At 37.8% G+C, this 27,724-nt stretch overlaps 2 protein-coding genes across 4 annotated transcripts in view; one reads left to right on the plus strand and one right to left on the minus strand.

Moving 5' to 3' along the window:
* Window positions 1–8,412, minus strand: part of myt1b (myelin transcription factor 1b) — a 148,883-nt gene extending 140,471 nt beyond the window's left edge. The window contains exons 1-3 of the mRNA XM_042492164.1: window positions 8,368–8,412; window positions 6,057–6,128; window positions 2,764–2,879 (exon numbers count right to left, since the gene is read on the minus strand). Of these exons, the coding sequence (XP_042348098.1) occupies window positions 2,764–2,879; window positions 6,057–6,128; window positions 8,368–8,396 (217 nt within the window). The 5' untranslated portion in view covers window positions 8,397–8,412. The remainder of the gene's footprint in view (window positions 1–2,763; window positions 2,880–6,056; window positions 6,129–8,367) is intronic.
* An 80-nt stretch (window positions 8,413–8,492) lies between these two features.
* tbc1d22b (TBC1 domain family, member 22B) lies at window positions 8,493–27,547 on the plus strand. Of its 3 annotated transcripts, none has more exons than XM_042491883.1 (14): window positions 8,493–8,791; window positions 14,323–14,379; window positions 14,762–14,951; window positions 15,044–15,215; window positions 18,220–18,387; window positions 18,561–18,631; window positions 18,945–19,073; window positions 19,215–19,280; window positions 22,311–22,425; window positions 23,283–23,389; window positions 23,473–23,548; window positions 23,792–23,919; window positions 24,089–24,184; window positions 26,451–27,547. In XM_042491883.1, the coding sequence occupies exons 1-14, from the start codon at window positions 8,736–8,738 to the stop codon at window positions 26,577–26,579; spliced, it is 1,560 nt and encodes a 519-aa protein (XP_042347817.1). In that variant the 5' UTR covers window positions 8,493–8,735; the 3' UTR covers window positions 26,580–27,547. The 3 variants fall into 3 exon arrangements, with proteins under 3 accessions (XP_042347817.1, XP_042347818.1, XP_042347819.1); XM_042491884.1 differs by having other exon boundaries at window positions 15,047–15,215; XM_042491885.1 differs by lacking the exon at window positions 14,323–14,379.
* The last annotated feature ends 177 nt before the right edge of the window (window positions 27,548–27,724 follow it).

The following is a 27,724-nucleotide window of genomic DNA, read 5'->3' on the forward strand; positions in this document are numbered from 1 at the left end:
TGTGTGTGTGTGTGTGTGTGTGTGTGTGTGTGTGTGTGTGTGTGTGTGTCTCCAGAAAGCCCGGGTTGATCAGAGAGAGGAGCGACAGCTGTGCTACAAATCAGAGCCCATTTACTGGTGACAGAGTCATNTGTGTGTGTGTGTGTGTGTGTGTGTCTCCAGAAAGCCCGGGTTGATCAGAGAGAGGAGCGACAGCTGTGCTACAAATCAGAGCCCATTTACTGGTGACAGAGTCATTAAAGCCTGCTCATCTCATAAAACACAATGCACATGGTCAAATACCATTCACTCCATTCACGCTCATAACTCAGTCTACTGGGCACACACAGAGTTACACACACTAACATACACAAAGAGACACATGCACACACTCACAGATGCACATGCGAACACACAATCTCTCGCAAAGCTAAACCGAGTGTGTCAACTGGAATGACTATGGGGGGTGGTTTCCTGTGTGTGTGTGTGTTGTTTGTGAATCCATAATAAGTAGGGTGATAACGACACTGAGGTAAAGATGGATATTTGCTAAAAGCACAGCAGCAGTAAACATTGCCACACTTTGTCTAAGGGTTGTTTTACGATAAGTGCACAGCACAAAACACACACTACATCCTCTCTTCTTCTTCTCTCTCAGTATAACACAAACACACACAATATATGTAGATTCATGCAAATCTACTGCATGGATAAAATAAATACACATCAAGTCTTATCTTCACAGCAATACTATGATTTCTCCTGCCACTGCCAACAACCTCTCTCTTGCACAAACCTCCTATATGAAAACATCACTGTAGTAGAAAATATTTTACACAAAAAGAAGTAAAAGTAGCATTATATTGAAGATTTATCAATATGCACTGCTTTGGAAAAACATATATTACAAAAGGAATCTATCTATCTATCTATCAATTTTCCTTTTTTTTAGCTATTTATCTATTTATCTATTTATTTATTTTTTTTATTGTTTTTTGTTTCTGTTTTGTTTTGTTTTGTTTTCGGTTTGCCTTTTTTTAGTTTATGGTACCATATTTGCTCCCAAGACTATTTTATCTATATGTAAAGTCTGTTACAATTGAAAACCCCAATAAAGACATTGTTTAAAAAAACAAAAACGAATCATAATCCATATCGACTCATTTCAATTTTAGCAATACAATGCTTAAAATATTAAAAAATATTTTGATTTCCTTAATTCCTTCCAAGGCAGCAACATTACAGAACCATCTTCAAGATCAAGCAGAGGAAAGATTATACTTTCTTTTCTTTCTTTCTTTCATCAGGCTCACACTGAGCACACCAAGGACCACCAGGTGTTGAAGGAGAGCGTGGGTCAGCCTTCCCCTTCACACCGTTCTACCCCACATTACAAAGTGCTATCTGAGGATTAATGTGCCATAGGCGGGCACAGGGGTGTAAAATCAGCCATGTGTGAGGTTACAGCAACACCTGGGCTGAGTCACAGCAGCAGGACGGTATGGAGGGACATTAGTGTCAATAGTTGTGACAAACGTGTGTTTCATGAGCCATAAATAAAAATAAAATTTAAAAATCCAAAATGGAAATACATTTTAGTATGCACAAATGTGTGTTCCTATCTACAAACAAAAACTACCCAAAAGGAATAAATGTGAAATAATTTTGCAAATAAAGCCAACTTAAATAAATGTCAGAATTCTGATAGTATTTATCTCTACATTCAGGTGCTTTAATCAAATAACCTTTGCTTTTGTAATACTACTTGTGCATATAAATGTTTGAAACTATTTGTGAACATTTTTAGCATTTATTTAAGGAATGGGTGTTTAATTCTTGTGCTGGTGGAAAACAGAATGTAAAAATAATTAATGTATTCACTGCGAATGAAACGTTAAAATTTTGTTGCAGTTTGGCCTTTCACTCACACAAAGACGGCGTTTTAAGGGCCTGAAAATGCAAACTTTTGAAACCAGGTTCCAGAGTGTAATCTTTTGAAAACACAACCCCTTCTGTCGCTCACAAAGTCAGTCATTCTCACAAAGTAATCACTGAAAGACTTTTCTGTTTTTAGTAAGGCTGTTCTCATCTAAAGGTGGCCTGAGAGTCCAAGGTGTCGTCTTACAGACAGCTTATCGCTCAAGCAACCCCACCCTTAAATATGCCTAACTTTGGGTCTTAATAAAATTTCAATGGGTGAAATTTCAAAAAGAAAGAAATCTGCAGTTTTGGCTTCATTTTTCAGTTTTGGAGGCTTGGCCATTCTTGTGGAATTTTGGATTAAAAAATGTCAGCACTTCATCGCTTTATTCTGTCAGATTTTTTTGTGAAATAATTAGGGCATAAATTCTTAAGTCATGGCCAAAAACCTGTTGTGTGAGGTTACAGTGACCTTTGACCACCACATTTCAATAACTTCATCCTTGGGTCAAAGTGGGCGTTTGTGCAAATTTTAAAAATTCCCTTAAGATGTTCCTGAGATATTGCATTCATGATAGTGGGACGGATGTGAATGGACGGACGCATAGACAACCTGAAAACATATAGAATACTGACATTTATTCAGGTTTGGTTGTATTTGTTTGCGGATTGAAAAAGGATTTAATACCCTGGAATACTTCTGTATACTGTGATACCACCCATGTCTAAAGCAGACTAATCTGTGCATTGTAGTTCTACAGTAACATGGCATCATATGAAGATGAAAAGCTATAAAGAGGAGAGAGTAAACACACAACCCTTCAAACACACGCAGACCTCCTCACTATAGAACATTGGTCTTACCTTTCTCAGAGAATTCACCATTCTTCATGGCCTGGTCACGGTCAGAGCGTGGAAGCACAGCTGTTGGTGACCCTTTGACCTTGAGATGAAGAATTCGGCTGTACATCACCATGTGCCTGAAGAGGAAACTCAAAAAATCAGTGTTTCTTCTTGAATCATCCGCCACAGTGTAACCACTTTCTTGACAAATGAAATTACATTTCACTAGAGTCAGAATACAAAGTCCTCAGTGTAGTTAAATGTTTTTGTTGTGTGTTTTTATTTGTGCCATCAAAACAATGTCCTCATGTGACTAATGTAGGACAAACTTTTCATGCAAAAAGTGTAAAACTACAAAACTTAAAGACAATTATCGCCAGCACTTTACTTTAAGACCACCTACAGTATTGAACATTTACAATTTCTGGTGCTGAAAAATGAAGTCAATACATAAGTGCCAAAAACTGCAGTTCCTCTAATAGCCATTTGAGGCTGGCTCCAAGAACAAATAAATCAAATGCTGTTATTGCTGCATTCATGTGATGTCGAAAGGTCAGAGTTTCCCAGCTGGGAAGTCTGTCTTCTGACTGTGTTGTATTCATGAGCTTTGAGGTCCTAAAAGTGTGAACAACATGGAAACTACAAAGAAGATGGGTTACATTTTAATGCTGAGAGCATGCTTTTTAGCATGCTTAAAAGTTTGCTTGTTTGCTACAGCTAACAGATGCATATATTAGAATTTGCAACTTCTAAAAGTAAATAATAGCTACTAGGAACAAAATAACAAAATACATCATTTTTTACTGTCAATTGTTGACACTGTTTCAACACTTTCCAACATTTCTACTGCCCTGAAATGTCACACAAATATCACAACTCAGTAACTCGGGTATCATCGAAATTTCCCAAATTCCCACTCATAATTATGACTTTAGAGGGCTGTTCATGTGCTCGCAAATCGTAAATACTATAGTTCTGAGGAGCACGTTAAGGCAGCAGTATACCCAGGCCCCCAGGAACAGTGGCTAGATTTGATACAAATTTTACGTAGTGGCCAAAAGTGGACTTACACCATCCAGGTTTGTCACGTGATGCCAGAGAGAAAGACTTTTTATCATTTACCTATATTGTGAAAAAGAAGTCTGTAAACAAGTGGATACATTTTTTTCAAGCATCAAAACTCACAAGAAATGACTGTTTCGCTATTGGGATTTGATCCATTTGGTCCAATAACATTTCAAAAGTCTAAAAGAGCTGCATGATTCAATCATTTTATCCTTAATCAAGTTAGCAGAGCACTGAACTGGAAGTTAGCCATCTGGCCGCACGTAGCCGTACTCGGCAAAAGTACAGCTGTCCCCATTTATGACAACTGTACGAGGGGTGAATTTTTCTATAACTCACATGTTTACATTTTATTAAGGCTTAAAGTTACACGTAATAAAGGGTGTAGCTTCTTTGAGTGAGAGCTGTCTGCGAAGCATCGCCACAATCTCTGAGTCGGATCCACCCCTCGCTCCTCCACAGCTCCAACCTCTCATGCAAACATGGTCATCAAAAATCCAAAATGGCAACAGCCAAAATGACAAACTTGAAGCCTAAAAACGGGAGTCCACAAACATATAGGTGATTAATAAGGCTATATCCACTATTTTTATACAATCTTTGCGTAAGGCCACATTTAGACGAAAACGGCCCTACGATAGAACGAAAAAGTCTCTCTTTTGCATTTAAAAAAAAATCTGTGTTCATATGATATGACACTGTGAAAACGATCCTTGTATACAGGGATCCACAAAAACAACCAAAAGCGCTGTAGTATGCATGCCAGGCCATTAGCTGGCGATGTAACTGTGTAATGACACACCTGATAGTGCAGCTGTGATGTCATTTTTCTCATAATTGCCAGTTTACACAGCGACAGAAGGGGTGGTGTTTTAAAAAGTTTACAATCTGGAACCTGGTTTCAAAACTTTGCATTTTCAAGCCCCCAAAACATTGTTTTCATGATAACAAAAGGCCAAACCATATCAAAAGTTTAACATTTCATGCGAGAATCATTGCTGTGTAAATCGCCCCTAAAATATACTATGTTGTATTTGTACACAGATTTAAGTGTTTTTAAAGCATTTGTTAACAAATATAACCCCTCCTGAGAGCTTCCACACGTGGAAGCTGCTGTATAAACAGACGCTAAATGACAAAATTGTGAAACACAGTTTTATCATAAAATATCTTTAAAGGAGAAGCTAAAATTCTTGACAAAAGCTTTAGAATAAAACACACTTAAAACGTCTGTTAGTAATGTATCTGCTTCTAATTACATAATAGCTTTAGCTATGAACTGTTTAATAATTATTTGTATAGCGCTTTTAATTCCTAGAGGACTAAAAGAGCAAAGTTAATATGAGTGACAAGAAGAAAAAAAAACTTACCTCCTCTGATAAAAGCTTTGAACAAACTCCCTATAAAAGCTTGGATCTGACTTAAAAAACTTCTCAAAATGTTCTGCGTCCTTAACTACTTTTAACTTTGACTCCCCAAAAGTTCTCTGAACTTTAAAATAACTTCAGAGCTGAGCAACTGCCACAATGGCAGGACAACAAAGATATAAAGTTCCCCTTTTCTTAAAGAATGCTGTCGGAGCAGTTTTGTTGACACTGAAGCATTCAGGAAAAAAAAGGGTCACAATGCTATCCTTTCAGGGGTGAGAGGAGGAGCAAAACAGGGGGGGGGCACACAAACCAAAATATAGCTGGGGGCTTTAACGCCACTGAGCATGTGCTACGAGACGGCACATTTTACACTTATTTTGAAAAGACGCTTATTGCCAGCGTGTTCTGCAGGAAGAGACTTAACTATAAAATTATCTTTTGGGGATTTAAAGTTAAAAATCATATTTCATGATGTGCTCAAGAAGAGTTTCTCCCATCTTAAAAAAAAATAAGTTGGTGGTCAAGAAAAAGTTCAAAGTTCAAACTCTGGTGCCCCAGGCAACTCCAGCAGTCCCACACACAGTCCCCTATTGTCCTGCCTTGTGACTCTATAAGTGTATCTCCTCTCAGCCAATGACTTGAAGCTGGCCACACCAAAAGCATCCCAGTGGCAAAACGTCACAAGACCCGCCTGAGGCAAAGTTCAAAATCTCCCTTTCTCTCTCCAAAAAAAAAAGAAAGTCCAATGGATAATCCCAAAATATGTGTGAATGGAACTGTTCTCCACTCACAACAGCATGAGATCCACAACATATATTTGTTCACAGCCTTTAAAAGTACCACAGTAGTACAAAAAGTGACCAAAATATAAACTCTCACCTGGATTTTGTCAGTTGAAGTTCGTTGCACACTGGAGGAGGTGAGGGCAGGTGGGGAACTACAGTGATTTCCCTAAACAAACAGACACAGGAGAGCACCTGCAATTCAAATATACACTGGCATGTAAAAGGAAACTCTGTCATGTCTCCAAAACCTCCATTTGCCTGCATTTGAATAGGGCAAAGGGACAAGAAAACGTCCTGTCTAAGTCACTGGGGTCCTTTGAATCTGATAAACAATGATGGAAATAATATGATTTACTGTAGTTCATCAACAAAAGGTGAGTCAGTTGATGTCATTTCACTGACTGTATACACATGATTTAGACTAAACATGGCTGTGACGCCATGTGCTGTCAGCTATCTGTTGTTAAACTCACTTTTCAAACATTTACAGTAAATATAAGGTAGTTCAACTGGTTTCATTTTGACCAAAGCACTCTAACTGAGGAAGGTAATTTCTGCCCCCGTGTGGACAGAGGACATAACTGCAGCATGTGGGAAAAGAGAGAAGTGGCATTAAATTAGATTCAAGGGCAGAGGAAGTATTTTGATTTGTGTGCTCATTTGTGTTTTTTTAGTGTGTAATAGTTGTAGGAGAGCTGCTATTTCAGACTTTGTATTTTCCTTCTTTTTGCTTAACCCTTTGAAACCTGGATCAACAGTGCTTTTCTTGTGCTTCATTCACACACCTCTCACAAGTATTTAAGCCTTTGAGCCCTGACCAAATTGGTTATAATTCTTCTAAAAACATGGGAAAATGCAATGAGTAGCTTAAAGAAAAATGTTACACAAATTTCAAGAAATCAGTAGATTTAGGGAATTATATTAAAAAAGCTAGGGGAAAATGTCAAGGGGGAAAAAGACAAAAGCTAGGGAAAACTATATTAATATGATTATTATTACATATTTGAAATTATGTTACATAATTAAAATTTTCAAGCACTTTTCCCAGGTCATTTTCCCTCTTTTTTTTAACTTTTTTAAATTATATTTATTCATTTTTAAAACTAATTTTCATGTAATTTTCTTTTCCTTTTATTAATTTCTAGCTAACTTTTGGGTCATTTCTTCTTTAGTTGCTCATTGTCATCAAAAAAAATTCCAGAGAACTTTCATTGTTTTTTATATTTTAAACAATTTTACATTTTTACAAGTTACAAAAATAGTTTTTTCTAAATACTGCAGATTTTTATGCTTTCTTTCAGGGCATTTCCCTGTTTTTTTGTTTTTGTTTTTGTTTTTTACTTAATAAAAATGTCATAAAATAAAAAATATATTGGCGTCTGTTACTTTATGCATAGTTTTTCCTGTTTCGCTCATATGCGTCTGGAGAGAGCCCCTCTGATAGTGCGGCCGTCCATGGACTAGCCACAGAAACATCAGTTCGTCACTGTCTGTCATGTTTTTGTTCTTCTGTGTTTGGTTTTGTGCAATTGGAACGCTCACTCACTCACTCACTATTCTCTATGTAGCTTGTATTAAATAGTGAACTATTTTGGGAATAACCAAACAGACTTCTTCACTACGCTGGAATTTTCTTCCTACAGAAATACACGACTGCATTGCATTGTGGTATACGGGAGTAAATGTAGGGTACATCAAAGTACAAGGTACAGGGTAGATTTATTGTCATTTTTTCTTAAATGTGTGATTTAAGAAGAAATTAAATGCATGTACAATCAAATTTGCTGTGCATTGTGAGTATTTTACAGTGCACTACATAGTGTATGAAATTAACCACTGAGAATTCAAACACTACTACAAAATGGCAAACACACTAGAGCACTATTTCCTTTTTAGGGAACAGTTTCGAGCACAACTTTTCAATGGAAAACAGCGTTAAGTGTCCCAACCAACCCCGGTCTCCCCTAGTGAAAAACAGCGGAAATGCCAAAACTTTCCAGAGCCAAAACCATGGATGTATTATAAGGAAGTCACACTCAAGTCATGGGTCACAGAGTAACACCCATCTCTCAAAGGGGCAATGGTTGCTAGCACAGGAGTTTGAACCCAGGGCATGTCCTCTAGTTGTAGGAAGATATATCCACCCATTTTACCACCCAACTGGTTAAACCAAACATTTTAACAACATGCAGGTGCTAACATGTCCCAACAACGGCTTGCATTTGAACGGGAGGCTACTTCAGTACTCGAAAAAAAGTTAGCTTCCCGCCAGACAGCCCTTTCTGGTAGAAATATTTTTCATTTCTACCCAAACATTGGTGTTTTTCTTACACACAGCCTAGAAGAAAGCCCTGGAGGCAAATTTATCCAAAAGCGACACTTTACAACAACAGACGTCTCCCTACCAGCACCATGTCTCAAACGTGTCCCTCATGTTTCTGTACGTCGTGTGTCCACGGAGCATCCCTGACCGTCATTCCCCCTCTCCTTCCATTGGACACTTTGACTGCACCTGTTCGCCTGCCCCGCCAATCACGCGCTCTGCTCACTGTGCTCCAAGATGGCGGCTTCCAGTGCTCCGTATCAGACATCATCGCATTTAAAAGCTAAATATCAACATTTACCGGCAGTTTAAACTCATGAAGAGACAGACCAGAAGGAGCAGAAAGGGACTGTGTTGGTGGCAGTGAAACGCAGAAACAGTTTCCCTATGGTTTGTCCGCGCGAGGAGCCGGTGACGGTGTCGGTCTGAGGGGGGTTGTGTTATCCGAGTATGGCCACCGAGAACAGGATCAATTTTTGGAGGAGAAACGCAAAGGTTCCCGGAAGGTGGGTTACTGTAACTCTCTGTTAACGTTACCAAACGAACTACATTCCTTTAGTATGTTTCACACGGATAGTGTTACTGTCAAATATGTCTGAAAAAACACTAACACTCAGTACACAAACAAATGGGCGAATAAAATATAGGTTAATGTAACAATGCCCTGATATAGCTTGATAAATTGTGACGTATTTAGAAATACTAGCTTAAAATTGGGCTCTTAAGCTGACTTTAACGTTTAATATATCACCGTAAGTGCCTTAAGAAGAGTCGTAAGATCACCATATTGTAGTGGTGTGTGTACATTCATTCACTTGAGGACTTTTCAGCCCTCCCCACTGTCTGCTCTCGGTGTGTGTGTGTGTGTGTGTGTGTGTGTGTACAATAGCCTCAAGCTGAGAAAGACAGACCTCCATCTCTTTCTTCTCTGCGGTTTCTGCCGCTCAGAGTGAAGCTGTCAGCTGGCTCAGTCCGAGCACCGCCCGCCATATGCTTTCTCAGTCTGTGCTGAGAGCGGCTGACACCCAATACAGGCTGGATATTGAGAGAGATGACAGTGGGGGAAAAACTGCATTGTCTTAATGAGGATCAACCTGTAATCTTTGATCTCAATTTTTTTTCTCTAGATGAGTTAAAAAGGAGGAAGTTAAATGAAAGACATCCTCTTATTGGGAGTTTTACTGATGATGAGTTGACCAACAACTCACCCACAGCAACTGATTTGCCTGGTCATAGTTCTTGTTTGGTTTACAGAGGGAACGATCATTACCTAGTATAGTGGTTTTTGATCTTGACCACAATAGTCTAGGTCTAGATATATAATATATATATATATATATATATATATATATATATATATATATATATATATATATATATATATATATGTTTTTTTTTTTGTTGTTGTTTTTTTCCACAAATACGAATTAACACGAATATAGGTTTCACAAATCGGGAAGTGTGGTTTAAATCATATTTTTTAATATCTGGGTTAATCAAGTCCAGATCCAACCTTTTCTTATGTAGTGGGTTTTGACCTGGACCTGGTCCAATATGGTCAACATGTCATAAAAGCAGTGAAATCTTCTCCTTTTGCATTTTCACACATTGATATTGGTTTCACAGATCTGAAGCTGTGTTTTAAAAAATATTTAGTATAGTATATTTAATATTTCTCTGGGATAATCTGGTTCAGGTTTGACCTGTCCTAGTGTTATGGATGTTTATCTGGAAGTGGTCAAATGGTCAACAAAAAAACAAAAAAGCAGTAAGTTCAGATTTGACCTGTTATATTATAATAGCTTTTGATTTGAACCTGGTTTAATGTGGTCAGCGTGGAAAAATAGCAGTGAAAACTTTTTTGTATTTTCATAAATAGAATATAGGTTTCACAAATCTGAAAGTTTGTTTTAAATAATATTTAGCCTCTTTGGGATAATCAAGTCCAGATTTGACCTGTCTTAACATAGTGTTTTTTTATCTAAACCTGGTCTAATGTGGTCAACATGTATAAAAAAGCAGTGAAAACTTCCTTTTCTTGCATTTTCACAAATGGAATAAAGCTACTTCAAATGTGAAAATGGATTTCAGATAGTGTCGGGGCTTTACCTTAAATGTCTTACATAATTTAACAAAAAGAGCTGCAAAAAGCAGAGGATTGGTCACTAAGTATGTAAGTTACTTTTCCCTCTCTCTCTCTCTCTCTCTCCACTTAACTGCTGAATCCGAAGCTGTGAATCCGAAGCTAACTGAAGCATGTTATTACAAAGTAAAGATTATGTGATGTGTTATGGACAAAACAGAATTACGTTCCTGAATTGGGAGGAATCATGTGGACCATTGCTTTAATTTAGGCCAGAGTGCTGGGCTAGTTCCAGCCTGTAGCGCTTACTCAATTGGCATTAATGGTAATGTTATATAATGGGCTCTGAGGACCTGCAGGTATTCTCTTTTCTTATAGTTCTCCTCACCCTGCCCTCTTGTGGAAAGTGCAAACTCATCAGACCTCACTGATAAGACAGGACCTATTCATGCTCGTCTGTATTGAACTGTGTGTCTTTATGACTATGACCTGCCCTGGCTCCATGCATGTGCCCGGCAGGGAGGGTGGAGCAGGAGGGGGGATAACAGGGCAGTGTGTTTAGGAAATCTTAGAGGAGAGGATCTCTAAGGAGAGGGCGTTGCTCTTTTTGTCACACACACTGATCTTTCTCAAACGGTGGTGGGTGGAAGGCTGGAAACCCAAACACAAACATATGTTGAGCAGGAAAGCAAGCAGCTAGTCTTACCGCCTGTCCTTGAGCCGCTCCTGATAAAAACAAGTCGAAGGCTGATAAACGAGACACTCTGGCACTACCAGATAATCAGCAGACCCAGTGCTCAGCCACCAGGTTTACTGTCAGTTTATTCATGCAAATCACATGAATTTGGCTGATATCATTTAGGCTCAGGCGTGAGATGCCACAGTTTTGACAGAGTCAACATACTGAAGTCATATTTGTTGCTTTGTGACATTCACACAAAAGCGTCTGAGCTACTTGAAATAAAGTGGTTATCATTCTGGGATAGTAGTCAAAATATGACCTGGGAATTTTCACCCACAATGACAGCAGCATTTTGGGTAAACTATTAGATTTAGTGTAAGAACACCAATCTGGTGAAAGAAACATAAATAATTATCAACCTTAGGAAACTTGAGCAAACTGGCTTGATTTCTTTCAAAAACATGGGAAGAAGGCAATGAGCAACAAAGGAAATTACACAAAAATTAACAAAAAGTAAGTTTTAAAAAAAGTGCACGAAAATTAACAGGAAAATTATTTGAAAAAAAGAAAAGAAAGAAAAAGTGCTCACAAATATATTTTTTAAAAATGGAACATAATTTCAAATCATACAGATCATACAGTTTTCCCTATCTTCTCCTGTCTTTCCTCCCAAGTTTCCCTAACTTGTTAAATAGCATTTTCAAAATCTACTAATTTCCTGCAGTTTGTGGAACATTTCATGCCAAGTTGCTTATTGCCTTTTTGTCCCATCTTTTTGAAAGAAATCGCACCAATTTGCCTAGAGTTCAAAGGTTTAAATACTTTTCTGAAAGCAGCATGAGAAAAGTGATGTCGCTCCAGATTTCAAAGGGTTAAGCCACTAAAAGAAGTCCTGGAAACAGAGTAATGTAGAAAAGTTTTGAAAATGTATTTGTAAAAATGTAAAAATGGAACTCTATACATGCTTTTGTCCCATATCTGTTCACAGAAAAGAGAGCCGTCTTCAATGAATAGCATTTTGGTCTCCTAGTAACATTGAACAAAAACTGAAAAATAAATGTATGTATTATGGGCAAATAATTTGTTTAAAAGTCTGTAATCAATATCTGGTGGTTGTGCTGTTAACACAGATACAGATATGCCTGCTTGCCTCAGATCCCACACTTTGTAACGATTCTAACTCAAGTAAGCTTTTGAGCATGCATTAGTTAGTCCAGTAAATGGTTCTTTTTAGGAAAGCTTAAATGTTTGAATGGGTTGGAGGAGGCTGCTGCTCTTGGCTCTCTATAAAGGAAAAGAGATAAGGGAACTAGTGTTGTTGGCAATTGTGGCTGTGGCCCTGATCCCATCCTGTGACTCTTGACTGTGTCTGCTTTGGGTCAGCAGAGAGTTGGAAAGAAGCTGAGCTGAGAAAGAAGATTCTCACATCCGCTGAACATAATGCCCACCGCAGGGTGGTGGAGAACACAGGGGCTATGCAAGCTGTCCACCAGTTCTGTCCAGTATACACACTCCAAACAGCACAATCGAAAACGAGGCAGCGCAAGTGTTATTTAATAAAAAGGAAGCAGCGGGTCGTCATCTGTCAAAACAGAATGTGATGCTGAATTTGCTGACACAGAACACTCCCCGTTGGATTTCAAGCCTTGCAAAGTCACCCAAAAACATTGGCACATCACTGACACCCATCCCAAACTAAAAACACATTCTCACTTTGATTTCAGGGATTGTTCAGGGATCTTTTAGCGTTCTGTCAATCGAAGGGATCTTCTGTTAATAGCTTATATGTCTGCCCCATGTCAGAGAGCAAAGTGGCATGATTTCTAAATTAGTTTTTAAAAAAGTACAAGAAAAGAAAATTAGGTAAAAAAAAAATAAAAGGTAAAAAAAAAAAAAAACTGGAAAAGGGGCTTAAAAAATTTGATTATGTACCTATGACATCATTTTAAAAATGCAGTTATGATGATTATAAATATAATGATCATAATTATAGCTGATATGTCTGCTCCATGTCTAATGTCAGATATAATCACTCTTGCAGCAGGAAACCACATATCTGGGAGCTATACCCAGTTTGCCTTCACCCATAAGTGCAAGTCTCTCAGCCATCCTCACACAGGCTGCAGAATAACTATTAGACCTGGGCTAAGAAACAGTATTCCAGGGTAGTTAGAAACCCTAAAGTTATGTTTTTTGATACTGCCTTAAAGTCAGGCGCTCTTCTTTCTGTTATACTCATTTTACGCACCACCAGAGCTCAGTCTCTGGTCTTTACTGGTGGAACTGTTTAGTTTACTGTCATAGAAGAGGAAATGAATCAGAAAGTATTTACATTTAAATGGCTGGAATTAAAGAATTTTGTCCTTTAAAAAAAGAACTCAAACCTATTAAATGATTATGATATTAGCTGGCAAATTATTTAATAGTTAACAAATAACTTCTTTATTTGTCTTTTAATTTATCTTTTAATGTTCTGCTTATTTTGTCTTATTATTATCAATAATAATAATATATTCTGTTTACTACCTTTATTTTGTTACTGTATTTTTCTAACATGTTTCTGCCTCTAATCTCTTGTTCTTCTTAATTCTACCTTAATTCTTGTCTGGCCTTTGTTCAGCAAGATTGTTTGGCCTCTGTTGTTATATTGCCTCTGGTCTTTATTGCCTCTGCTTCACTTTGTTTGTCAAAGCACTTTGTACACGCAGTTTTTAAAGGTGCTGTATAAATTAAGTTATTTATTATTATTAGTAGTAGTAGTAGTAGTAGTGTTTTTATCAACAGATTAGTTGATAATGCATTGCAGATCTACTGTATATATAGCTTGCTTTTTGTCCACATGGATGTTTGACTAACAACGACCTTGCAGAGGGAAGGAGTTAGCAAATTTTAGACAATCTCTCCTTTCTTTTTCTATGTTGTTTTTGTTGTGCACCTGTCCCCACCTGGGGTCAGATACACACACTATTCACCTTCTTTTCTTGGAGTATTATTGGGCACACTGTGTCTGACAACCATATTTGCACAAGTGCATCATGGGCCAAAGTGTCTTTTTGGCGTCTCCTCTGTGATCCCTCATTCTTCACTGTGTTCTTGAACTGATTTTAAAGGAACTGAGCAACTTACTGCAACTAGGAAACAAGACAAAAATATGTTTAGGTTGGGACGAAAACAGACTTTCTGACTTTTAGCGTTAGCTTGGTCAAAGACTGGAAAGCCACAAGTGTTTTTCTGCACAGAGGTGACAGCATTTCACATGTCATCTTCTGCAGCGTACAACCAGTTTATGGAGCACAGCATCCACCTCTCGACCCTCGATTGCGACGCACGTAATGCTGAACCCAACTGGACTGCATGGCGTCATGGTACCCTCGTGGATGGATTTTATTTTGAGTTATTTGTGTGATTTTTAAACCTGATTTGCAGCACATGCTTCAAGTGCTTGAAAATTTGTGGATTGCATGCTTTAGTGCTGTACCAGTGTGACCCAATGTTGACATTTACATTGTTCAGTCTGTTTGAAATACTTTCACTATTTACTTTCGCTAATGCTTGTTTGTTTTTTGTCCGTATTTTTGGCGATATCATCTCCTAAATTTCTGTGTATATTCCATACCAACATCATCATGAGTGAGACCTTTCAATTCTTTACTTTTCTTTCTTTTTCTCTCTTTTCCTGTCTGTTTGATGTCTCGATCTGTCCCTCTGCAGATATCCCAAAGACACAAAGCCCAAGTTCAACAATCTCAAGTCTAAAAAGGCCTCTAGCTTCCACGAGTTTGCCCGCAGCACCAATGATGCATGGGACATCGACGAAGAGGAGGACGAGGATTTCCTCGGGCTCCCCGCTCCAACTTTATCCCTACCATCAGGTCTCCACTCTACGTCCTCACAGAACCAGGTATCGCTATGAGACATCATTATCCCTGAGCAGTTTTGGGCATTGAGTTTGTTTGAAATTAAAAGGTATATTTTTTGTGTATTTCCACTCAGCAGCAGCACAATCAGGCTGCAGACACAGACACTGGAGTTTCACACAGATTGGCAGCTCCCAGTATGGAAGCTCAAAACTTCCAGGATGTGCAGGAGGAGGACGCAGAGTGCGAACATGTCAACGGCAAGGTTGTCAAGTCAAGTAGCGACGCCCACCTCAATGCGTCTTCAGGTACGTGGGTAATATGCTGCAGAAGTACATTTGGCATTAAAAGCCACTGAGCAGCTTATCAGGTGATTCATAGTGAAGCTAATTACAGACTGTGTCAGGGGAACGTCACTTCCCTCTGCAGAGGGGGATACTGGGATTATATCAGGCCTGTAGCTTGTGCTTGGCACAACACTTTGCAGTCCTGAAAATGATTCTTCAAATGCTCTTAATGCTATATGTGCACTATTCAACTCAACATAAACACTAGCACTGTTCACTAACAGTGTGAAATTATGGTCTTTAAAGGGGAACACCACCTAAATTAAGAATTCCAATATGTTATTTCAATGGATTGGGAAGAATATTTGTGAACAAGAGCTACTCTCCATTAACCCTTTGAAACCTGGATCGACATCACTTAACTCGTGCTTTTGAACCCTTTGCAAAGTGGTGCGATTTCTTTCACAAATATGTGGGAAAAGGCAATGAGCAACTTGGAAAAAATGCTTCGGTGCAAACAATTTCTAGATTTCTTGAAACATGTATAGGTAAAAAGAAAAAAAATAGATTATTATTATTAATGTTTTAATTAATGTATTATTATTATTATTATTATTATTATCATTATTTGTATGGCACCTTCCATACATAAAATGCAGTTCAAAGTGCTTTACATGCAAGAGTGCTAAAAATTAAAACCTAACAATATATAGATATATATTTCTAAATATAAAAACAAATACACGTAAAAAAATAGAATAAAATCATTATACAGCACATGGATACCATTACTCTGGAAATAAGTTGTAGACATGCCAAAGGTGGAAACAAATTAAAGAGATATTAAACAACAAAAGTCCAAACCGTAAAGCAGATAAAAAACATAAAACAAGTTTAAAAAAAATATAATACATATATATATTATATATATTATATATAATTATAATATTATATTATATTATATATTATTATTATATATATTATCATATAGACCATAATATGATATAAAAAAGAATAGAAGGTGGAATGAAATAAAATCAAGATCATAGAAATGGGTCTTGAGCTGCTTCTTGAAACCATCTACCGAAGTTACTCCTCTTTTTTGTACGGGCAGTGTGTTCCAGGCCACTGGTGCATAAAAACAGAACACTTTTCCACCATTCTTTTTGTAATTCATTTTTGGTACATTAAGCAGGCCAGCACCAGAGGACCTGAGAAATCGTTTCAGAACATATTCAGACACGCAGTCAGATAGGTAAGAAAACATGTAGTGCTTTAAAAATAAGTAAAAGAATTTTAGAATCAATCCTCAATGCTATGGGAAGCCAGTGAAGTGATGCAAAAAACTGTAATAACACTGTATGTCCTGAGCCCCCTGCTTTGCTGCTGGTCAACAGAACGCGCCTGTGTTTGCGCTGTAAGATTCCTATCTGTATCTGTATGAAACTGTGTGGTTATGAAACAGGATGCTGCTAAAATAAACAGCACAATTATCTCCAGCTATAAGATAAAAAGCATCACACTGGTGCATGAGCTGAAAGCATGCAGCAGATAATTGGACGAACATTTGGACATGCTGTATAATCCCAAAATATCAAAGGAAACAGGTTTCAGCTGTCCTCGATTCTGTTGGCCCAATCCTCTGTGAGTCAGTGTGTTTCCTCAGATCCTTCGGCAATGTTTTCAGCTATTCATCAATCTAGCTGACTCACAGTTTAAACATCTCAGAAGTCACCTGGCTTTGAAATATTCTGGCTGCTCACAAGTCCTCCATTAACTTTGTGCCATCAGGGCCTCGAGGCTACAGGCAAAGTAACTAACTAACATATTTTAAGTCACTTTAAAAAAAAAAAATCCTAGAAAGCATTTCACGTGCTGTTTTATTGATTAGGGTATTTGTTTTTTATTTGGTTGTCCTATTTCACAAGCCAAGAGGAAGGACAATATAATTTTAAAGTCAGGCAAATTGAACTCATATACACACTTAAAAAAAAAAAATTAAATATAAATAAAAAATGTAGGGTGTGGGGGGAGTCTGCTTGAAATATATTAATTAAATAGATCACTGATGATTTATCTGTCGATCTAGTCAGAGCTGATTAGGATCTCACAAATTGTGAGAATAATTTGTTTTTACAAAGTGGGGAGAATTATTAGAAGATTATCAAAAAAATATGAAAGAAAAAATGTTCATAAAACAATATTTACAATTATTATAATTATGTATTAAACATTTTGTCACATAACAAAAAGGTATACATTTATGTTTTTTTAATTTTCATCAGTTCTTTCAGGTCATTTTTTGTTAGTTTTTGTTTTTTTTCTTTTTTTTTGTTGCCTTTTTTCAAGAGATTTTCTTGTAACCTCTTCTTTTCTTTCCTCTTCTTCTTCAATTTCTTGATATTTGATAATGTGATCATTTTTGAGCCATGTCTTGTCATGTCAAGTGTTGCCAGATTGGAAATGTTAAACTATCGTACCAGATGCTCAGAATTATTGTATTTTGAGAAAAATTTTTGCACGCCAGTCACAATCACGAGAACGAATAGGTTAAACATATAACTCAAGTAAATAAGTATTTAAACAAGTTTTTGACACATCTACAAATCTACCCATACCCACTGCCTTAGAGACAAGCTGTTTCTCTTTAAGGCAGTAGCTGTTTTTTTCGAGCATGCTGATGGATGTGGTTGGCTATAAGGAAGTGATGCATAAATACAGATTTAGGAGCCAGGAAATTAGACAAAATGAGACGTATGAACTAAACTGTGCTTATTATAAGTGTCACAATGGTCAGATTATTATTGTATTATTGTACATTACAGCAATTTTGAATTATTGATCGTACATTGTACAGAGGGCAAAATTATCCTACAAATATGATGATAATCGTACATCTGGCAACACTGGTCATGTCATTCATGGAGGGTTTTCAAGTTTTTTCTGTTGTGGGTTTCTTCTTATTTTTATCAAACTGGTTGTAAAGTTTTATTTGTTTGTTTTTTTCTTGTGTGGCTCTCTACAGTCCACTCCACACTGCAGAAACAGCAGTCTCTCCCTGTTCGTCCCATCATTCCACTGGTGGCCCGCATGTCAGACCAGAATGCATCGGGGGCGCCGCCGATGACGGTGCGGGAGAAGAGCCGGCTGGACAAATTTAAGCAGCTGCTGGCTAGTCCTAACACTGACTTAGGTAGGAGAACAACACAGAAACACACTTCTTTAGTGTAGAGATATGGAGTAATTATGGGCTCCAGGCTAACACTGCGCTCAGCTGACTGCTGTCTGTCTCTGTGTGTTGATCTCTGCTGTGCTTCTCTACAGTGTTGATAATGTCTGTTTATATCTCGCTCTGCATGGTTACAGAGGAACTGCGGAAGCACAGCTGGTCGGGCATACCAAGAGAAGTCCGGCCAATCACATGGAGACTTCTCTCTGTAAGTCTCATGACCTTCACTTTTGTAATGTCACATGTTTTGCTCTTTATCCTTTTTGCAGAGCACTTAGTTTCAAAGTTAAAGTGTCCAGGATGCATTTTGTAGTTTCTGTGTAGCCAGTTGAATTCTCCTTTGTAGAAAATGCTCACATAATGTGAGAAGCCTTATCCTTACAGGGAACCTTATCTCCTCTCTTTTCTCTTATCTCAAATGGCTGGCCAGTTCTGTTCCTCTGAAACTGTTCACGTCATCAAAAAATAAAAAAGCTTCTCCTCACTTGCACTCTCTTTTCTATATTTTCTCTCTCTGATAGGGCTACCTGCCGGCCAACAAGGAGCGCAGAGAGCTGGTGCTAAAAAGGAAACGAGAAGAATACTTTGGCTTCATAGAGCAGTATTACCACTCCAGAACAGACGAGCACTACAAAGACACGTACAGACAGGTACAGCTAAACTGAACAAATGGAAAAAAAGCTATCAGACCGTTACTAGTCATTAGTCTAAAAAAACCAAACCTTTCATACAAGCATGGTATGCGTTTTCACTACCCTGAGTAACATCATAATCATGTTTCCTCCTGTCAGATCCACATTGATATTCCGAGAACCAACCCTCTGATTCCCTTGTTCCAGCAGCCCGTAGTACAAGAGGTAAGATCTGATCTGTTGAAGAGCAGTGCAATTACAAACAGTAGTTCATCCAAAGTGCATGTGGGTGACTTTTTTGTGTGTACTTTATTGATAGATGGGTCCTGTGTCGTTTGTGACTGACACAACACTGGAAAGGCATTTGCTCACTATTTCAAGTCAATCAAGTCAAGTCAATTTTCTTTATGAAGCCCATTATCACAAATTACAGTTTGCCTCAGAGAGCTTTACAGCATATGACATCCCTCTGTCTTTAGACCCTCACATTGGCTAAGGAAAAACTCCCCCTCAAAAAACCCCATAACAAGGAAAAAAATGCTAGAAACCTCAGAGTGACTGAAGAGGGATCCCTCCTCCAGGACGGACAGACGTGCAATAGATGTCATTAAAAACTATTGAATTACAATAGATGAAAAAATGGTATATAAGAAAGAGAGAAAGAGAGGGAGAGAGGGAGGGAGAGGGGGAGAAGGGGAGAAGTGCACAGCAACAATAATGGTAACAAAAACATAACATCATCATAACAATCATAATAGACATAAACATAATAAATACAATTATGATAGCATGTTATGTTACATGCAAAAATTGTAAATGGTGGTTACAGTCATGTGTATATTAATAGCGGAGGCATTACTAACAATAATTGCAGTAAAAGTTGGCATTGAGCAGGATCACGGCATCAGTGCAGCCAAGACCCACGACATAGGTGCAGCCACAGACAGCAGCACAGCAACAACATAACCAGTCTCTTTAAACCAAGGCAGAAACCCACTTTTTGTGTCAACTTTGTTTTGGTTCATCCATCACAGTAAAACCAGAAGCCTGTAACATGAAGTGAGATGAGTGAGTTAGTCAGCTGGCTCAGGTTTAATTTGGCACCATGGTAACTTGGATGCAGCATGGGTAGCCTGCTTCTGTGCAGGTAAACAGCCTGTCCACTGACCAATCAGCTGACTGGAAACCTCCATCCTGAAAAAGACCAGTCTGACTTACCGGATGCAGACTGTGGCTATAAACGGGCCATTGGTTGGCCAACTATTTGGCCATCATTTTCCCTCCCTTCATATGTGTGTGTAGAATACTTTACCTCTCTTATTACATCTCAGTATCGGTATAGCCCTCATTGCCTTTTTTTAAAATAAAGTTCCAAAGTTCAGGTCCAAAGTCCAGGTCAGGTTGATTGTGACTCTAAATTGCCCTCAGGTGTGACTGTGAGTGTGAAAGGTTGTCTGTCTTATGTGTGTCAGCCCTGCAATAGTCTGGCGACCTGTCCAGGGTGTACCCTGCCTTCCGCCCAATGACTGGGGGATTGGCTGGGATTGGCTCCAGCCCCCTCGCGACCCTTACGAGGACAAGCGGTTACGGAAAATGAATGAATGAATGACACTCCTGTTTGGATTAACGACTTTAAACACATTCAGGTGTTAATATAAGTCCTGAACCTGAATAGTATTGTGTTCAAACTGTGGCAGAGTATTCACCAGCCACCAAGGAACAACCTGGATCATATTGCTACATATCAGAGGATCTTTGCTGTCAAAAGGATTTGTGTCCAGGTTAACTAGAAACCTGTGACTGAGTTTAATCACAGACTAATTTGAGCAGTGTAATAATTCTTTATTAATCTTCAACATAATCAACTTCAGATTACTTAATACTAATGAGAGTAATAATACTAATTTATTTATAGAGCACTTTTCTTATAAGGGATGCAGTGCTTGACAAAACGATGCAACACAAAAAAAAGACATCAAGATTAGTAAGACTAGTAAGAATAGTAAAAAAGAGAGAATTACAAGAATTACATTATATATAAAATAATTTCAAGAATTACATTAATTAAAAGCCAGACTAAATAAATAGGCTTTCAGCTGTCAATGTTCTTGTTATGATATTATTCTGACTTTGAAAAACTCACAGCAGCAAAACACAGATTATTGCTCTGAATATCAGTTTTTATTTTGTTTATATATACTGTACAGTAAATATTGATATGAATGACGAGACATTGATTTCCACCATATTGCCCACTATCTCCAGCCCTAAGTATAATACATTGCACACATGTAATAGCTCTCAAGCTAATGCTCACAACCACAAGTTTTTTGACGGTGGCTTGGCTCAGTTTTTGCAGGGTTTCCATTTGCAAAGCGACTAACACTACATTTTGTGCAGTAATTCTGACCTTAAAACCTCACATTGTATACAGAATGACATAACTCTTACAAATGAGGTAATGCATCACACTGTAACTTTATCAGACCGTAACAGCCCACCATATGTTAATCATTTACTTTCAGTTATTGTGTCATTTTGATGACCAGCAAAAATATTGGCACTGAATCGTTAGGAATTCTCATCAAAATAGAGTTTGTGATGGTATTTTCCTCAAGAACGCACAAGCAGCAACGAGAAAGAAAATGTGCAATTCATACAGCGGTCATGCAGGAGTGCAAGAATGACTTTAAAAACATTCATCTTATTGAGTACATATATGTTACATCAATGTACATATAGATAAATGGTGAAGAGTTTGACTTTACTCCACAGTACAGCACATCCTACATTCATAAAAGACAAAATAATGAGTGTAAATGCAACAGTTACTGTTTCTGTATCGACCACAAAATTTGTTTTCATAAAGCTAAATGATTTTGAACATCAGTGTCAGTTTACTTGTCATGAGGTGTATTACTCAGCCTGTGGAAACCGTGGTGTAAATGTCTTAGTGGTTCCAAAGGGAGCTTTTTAAAGTCTGAGAATTTATGCCTGATGACATCATCGGGTCCGTCTCAAACTGGACTTGAGACTTTATAACACAAGCTGGCCACATGGACTTTGAAAGATGCCGGCCTTTACCAGACAAGATGTCATGTGTTGCATTATGGGAAATGTAGTTTTCTAAGCTACATTCTTTTTAAGTGAAGTAAGTTTTCAGTCATTAAAAATACAGGAAACTGCAGTAAATCTAGAACTAAATCTAGTAAACAAAATAATAAAAGCATTTTGTTGTTGTCTTTCTTTCCTCAGGTGTTTGAGCGTATTCTCTTTATCTGGGCCATCCGTCACCCAGCCAGCGGTTACGTCCAGGGAATCAATGATCTGGTCACACCCTTCTTTGTCGTCTTCCTCTCGGAGTTTGTTAGTAAGTTACGGGTTGAATTTCCTACGTAGAGCCATGTTATATTCAAACTGGGCCAAATAACTTGTGTCAAACTTTGTTACTGGTTTGCAGTGTCTTTATTTTTTCAGTTTTATTTACTTGTACAGTGTTATTGCTGGGGCAGTCCCTGAATCAGATTTCAGAACACTATTACTGATTCTTTAGTACACCTTACCTACAAATAGATGATTGGGTAGAAAACCGCCACGTCATATACGTATAATCAAACGGCACTGAGCAAACTCTGCCTTCTTTGATTAGTTTAAAGCCACCTAAAAAAATCAATATCAGTTTAACTATATGTTATATTTGGAATATTTTTACTGCTTTTCCTTGTTGTAAGAAAGCCCTCACCGACGGGAATTTAAAGCCCTTATATCAGAAACACCAGACTCCACTGAGAAAACTGCCATTTTACTCCACTGAACAGTGGAGCTGCTGCTCTACCGCTGCCTACATCAGCTGCTGTGGTAAAGAGGAGACAGTATTCAAATATATGGTACACCTACACTGATACTGATTTTTTTTTTAGGTGGCTAAAATGTGTTTCGCTTAGCTTTGGTGCCGGTGTTGTGGGACTGTTCTTTATTTATTAGGGGGCGGCAGTGCCTGTGTCACTGCAACAAAATGCAGTGATTCAACTGACAAAATGCAGGTCGACTCTGGGTCTTCTTGCCTGATGATTCGAGTCACCGACTATTAGAGGGCAGCTGTAGTTATTACCACGTCCAAGATCATAAGCATTTTTTGATTAACCTCAGCAGAGGGCAGCAGAGGCAGAGAGTCGTCTGTGTGAGTCAGGCCATTTCTATTTGATTCAGTGTTGTTTGTTGTTTCAGCGGAGGATGTGGAGAACTTTGAGGTGGCAGCGCTGCCTCTGGACACCCAGAGAAACATCGAAGCTGACAGCTTCTGGTGCATGAGCAAGCTGCTGGATGGAATACAGGTCTGGCTACACACATACACCTCAGTAAACACCTCTGTGAAAGAGTAAATGTGCCAGTTTACTAAAAAATTGTATTCTTTCAGGACAACTACACGTTTGCTCAGCCTGGGATCCAGAACAAAGTGAAAGCTTTAGAGGAGCTGGTCAGCAGGATAGATGGTAAGTGGACTCCTGTTAATCTGTAAGGAAGTTTGTGTGTCACATTATTGTTTAAGTTGCATGTACTTTGTACTAAAGTGTGCTGTACTCATTCCTCTTTTGGGCTAGGTGAGCTCATACATGTAGAAAGTAATACAAGGCTGAACAGCCGATTCCAGATATGAGCTATTAACAGGAAACCCACAATGTGAACATCTGTGTTTGTGTGTTTCTTCATGTGTGTTTGTATGTGTGTGCTTCCAGAGGACATTCACAATCATTTTAAGAGGTACGAGGTGGAGTACCTGCAGTTTGCTTTCCGCTGGATGAACAATCTGCTGATGAGGGAGCTGCCGCTTCGTTGCACTATTCGTCTCTGGGACACCTACCAGGTAGAGCAGAGCGTTACATCCCCAACAAACCTGAACAATCAAAAGTAACCCAGTGCAAAAGCAGCACAAACTGCAGCCTGAAAAACAGCAGTAGAATTCCCACTGCTGAAAGTATGGCCCATGAAGCAGCATGTTGACTTCTCTTGTCTCTGCTGATTGTTTCCTACAGGCTGAAGCAGAGGGTTTCTCCCACTTCCACCTGTACGTCTGCTCTGCTTTTCTCATTGAATGGCGCAAAGAAATCCTCTCCATGGTTGACTTTCAGGTACCAGTCTGTTGTCTTTAAAGTCATCTACACGTAGCTTAGAAAGTAACTATAACATTTTGATCGAGGTACCGACAGATGGTAACAAGACTTACTGTAAATGGAAGCAACAAAAAAAACAACATTGTTTACTGTCAGTTCAAGGATTGTATATCTTAAAAACAAACAACATGAAGAAAATAATCTAATAATCTGAATGCTAAACTAATACCTAAATCGAAGTAGTGTGAGCAATACAATTACACATAGCAACAAGAAAAAATTAAACAGATAAATTCATGGAAACATTAAGGATCTAAAATAACAAAAATCAAAAAATGTAAGTACATACAATTAGCGCATATAATTAGTGTTCCTGTTGTTGGCCAGATATTTCTTTGTAAGTGTGATCATTTTAACATGAAATGCAACTTGATATTTCATGAAAATGGCAGTTCCATTGAATTGTAATAACTTTGGTGAACCCCTAACATTTATCATCAGGTCAAAAAATACATTTGTCCAATACATGACAAAATACCTGCAGAACTGATGATGTTTGCATCAGCCTCAAATTAGCAAATGTTAGCATGCTAACATGCTGAATTAAGATAGTGAACATCATGAACATTGCACCTGTGAAACAAAAGCATGTTATCATTGTGTGTTTGCTGATTGAGCAGATGCTGAATTTTCAAAATTAAAGACCCTAGATGGTAATATGATCAAATTTAAAGCTTTTCCAAAATGTCAATACTTACCGTGAATCAAGAAAATCTTAAATATATCACTTAATAATAATAATGATAATATAATAATTACACATTACTACTCTTTATACTTTTATCTACAGACTTTACATGTTTAGCAGTTCACAAAGAAACTATACTTATACTATAATTTTTTTTATTTCAGCAAAATGAAATAAACTATACTTTTAACTATACTTCTTCTATACTATACTTCTTCCAAATATTTTTCCATTCCTAATTATTTATGTAAGAAGAAGATCATTCAAAATCAACACATTATGATTTTGAACGCACATCTACTCTTGTATTGAACTTTTTTTTACCTTGTATGCTTTTTACAGTACAAAGCATTACTTCTTTTAACCTTTTGAGTTAACTGATTTCAACTTCCTGTTTTGAGCATATTACAGTTTAGCTTCCAGTTTATTCACCATTTCAATTGTCTTAACTTCTTTACATAATGCAGTTCAGCTTCCAGTTCTGCTAGTTTGACATTTTAGCTTGCAGGTTTTTCAGCTGTGGAGTCTAGTATTTAAGCTTTCAGATTTTTTAGGCATTTCTGTTCATTCACTTCTTTGTTTTCAGCAATGCTTTCAGCTGTCAGCATTCACACACATTTTCTGCAGGAAATGCATTTTCTAGTTGTCATTGTGAGCATTTTAGTGTGCTATAGTCAGTCTTTTATGATAGTAAATTGAATGTTTCCTGGGTTTTTGGTTGGACCAAAAAAGACATCCACTTTGGCTTTAGGAAATTGTGATGATCATTTTTCACTACTCTCTGAAATTCCGTAGACTAAATGTTTAATCGAGGCAATTATCTGCAGATGAATTGATGATGAAAATTATCATTAGTTGTAGCCTTAAATGCAGATAGATTTATCAAAGTAAAATATTTTACAAACAATATTCAGTGGCGATTACAGCCTTCCTTTGCTTCCATGCTGGTTGTAGTAAATTATATGTGTGAGTGCGCATGTGGGCTGTGGGTCTTCACTGGTCTTTCGATTCGATTACGATTATCACATTAACAATTCGATTCAATTCGATTCCTCGATGCATCACGAAGCATTGCATTGTCAGTTTTCTATATTAATGCACATGGCTATTTTTTCATCAATAAATACAAGCAGTCAGCTAGCTCCGTTCTCCCACAATTCAATGCAATTTTGCTAGCACACCATGGATGTATTTGTACCACACGGTGAGGGTTGCTACCAGGAAGTTCTCTTGAACTATAAAACTTTATTGTCCAGCTGCGGCTGGAAAAACACGAAACAATGTTACGTGGATATAATCAATTATGTGCTGTCTCTGCATCGATGCATAATCATCCACGTCCACATTGCAGCGCATCTTTTGCATCAGTGAAACAATTCATCTCAACACCTTCAGTATGCATGCACACCTAATTCCACTTTCTCCGACATAATTTTTTACACATATATTGTATTTTTTGGTGAAATGCAATCATTATTTACTTCTGCTTTCCAAAATGGTGTCAGTATCTAAAGGCACATTTCTGTTGCTTTTCAGGGCCTTCTTATGCTACTGCAGAACCTTCCCACAATCCACTGGGGTAACGAAGAAGTGGGTCTCCTGCTGGCTGAAGCTTATAGACTGAAGTACATGTTCGCAGACGCTCCCAGCCACTACAAGAGATAAAGCACAGCGCACAGTGCTGCAGACTGTGACTGAATGGACGCACAGCTCCTGAGACACTCCAGACACCACGTGATGTCTTTGAGGTGACCCAGAAGAGGCCGACGCCACAAAACTTATCCTGTGAAACTGAAGTCCAGTGAATGTCACACTGGATTTGGGTTTATGGTGCACCCATAGAGCTCAGTGAATATTAAAGACTACTTGCAGTCAACGTACTGCACCGTATCAACGGACTGTTACAGTATGAATAACCATAGCTATGCCACTTTGGTTTACTTCTACAGTTTTTGTTCATGCAACATTAATTGTCTCCTAAGTGAAATGTACACACAGAGGACCATGCTGTAATATAAAGGGATGATGTTCGTGAGATTATCCTTTTAGTGAAAGGTGGCATCTATAGATTCTATTTTTTTGAAAATATGCGTTGATTTTACAAGGGAAACATGTTAGATGTAAACCAGGCAACTAATATATTTTATTTTCTCTTATAAAATTTATTTAGTCTGACACTGTTATAAATAAGATGGAGCCCTTACCCAATGTGTGAAGAGACTTACGGAATTGGTTCAGGATTACCAAATTTGCACTGTACAATCAGTTCATAAAAGTCCTTATTTTGGACTTCAGTGAGTCAGTTTGATCGGTAGCCAGTACTGATATTTTGGATTGTGTTAGGCATTACTCCTAAGAGTAGCAAATATTAGGTACTGTGTTTTACTTCAGGTTGTGTTTTGGCTTAAAAGTGGAGGAACTGATTTGGTATCAGTTTACCCTGGTCATTATAAATCAGCATTTGAGATCACTATGAGACATTAATAGTGGTAATATTTAAAATTTTCTGCCTCCAAATAGACCAGAAACAATACAGACCTTCTGGTTAATGTAGCTTTCCCTTGTTTGTTTGTCATTATTTAACCCTTTGAAACCCAAAATAATTGGCTTCATTTTTTTCAAAAACATGGGAAGAAGGCAATGAGCAATGAAAGAAGAGATGACCCCCCCCCCCAAAACAGCAACCAAGACGAAAAAAGAACAAAAAAATGCTTGATTTTTTTTTTTTCCCCCTAGCTTTTTAATAATAATTTTCTAAATCTACAAATTTCATGCAATTTTTGGAACATTTCTTACCAAGTTTTCTTTTT

This window comes from Plectropomus leopardus, chromosome 8, assembly GCF_008729295.1.
Source record: "Plectropomus leopardus isolate mb chromosome 8, YSFRI_Pleo_2.0, whole genome shotgun sequence".
In the NCBI taxonomy this organism is placed as follows: domain Eukaryota; kingdom Metazoa; phylum Chordata; class Actinopteri; order Perciformes; family Serranidae; genus Plectropomus; species Plectropomus leopardus.

Bases quoted from the DNA above. Each gene is read 5' to 3' on its own strand.
- tbc1d22b (XM_042491883.1), top strand. From the start codon at position 8,736: ATGGCCACCGAGAACAGGATCAATTTTTGGAGGAGAAACGCAAAGGTT. The intron at 14,952-15,043 runs GTATCGCTATGA...ATTTCCACTCAG, and splicing joins CTACGTCCTCACAGAACCAG to CAGCAGCACAATCAGGCTGC. The intron at 18,632-18,944 runs GTAAGTCTCATG...TCTCTCTGATAG, and splicing joins TCACATGGAGACTTCTCTCT to GGCTACCTGCCGGCCAACAA.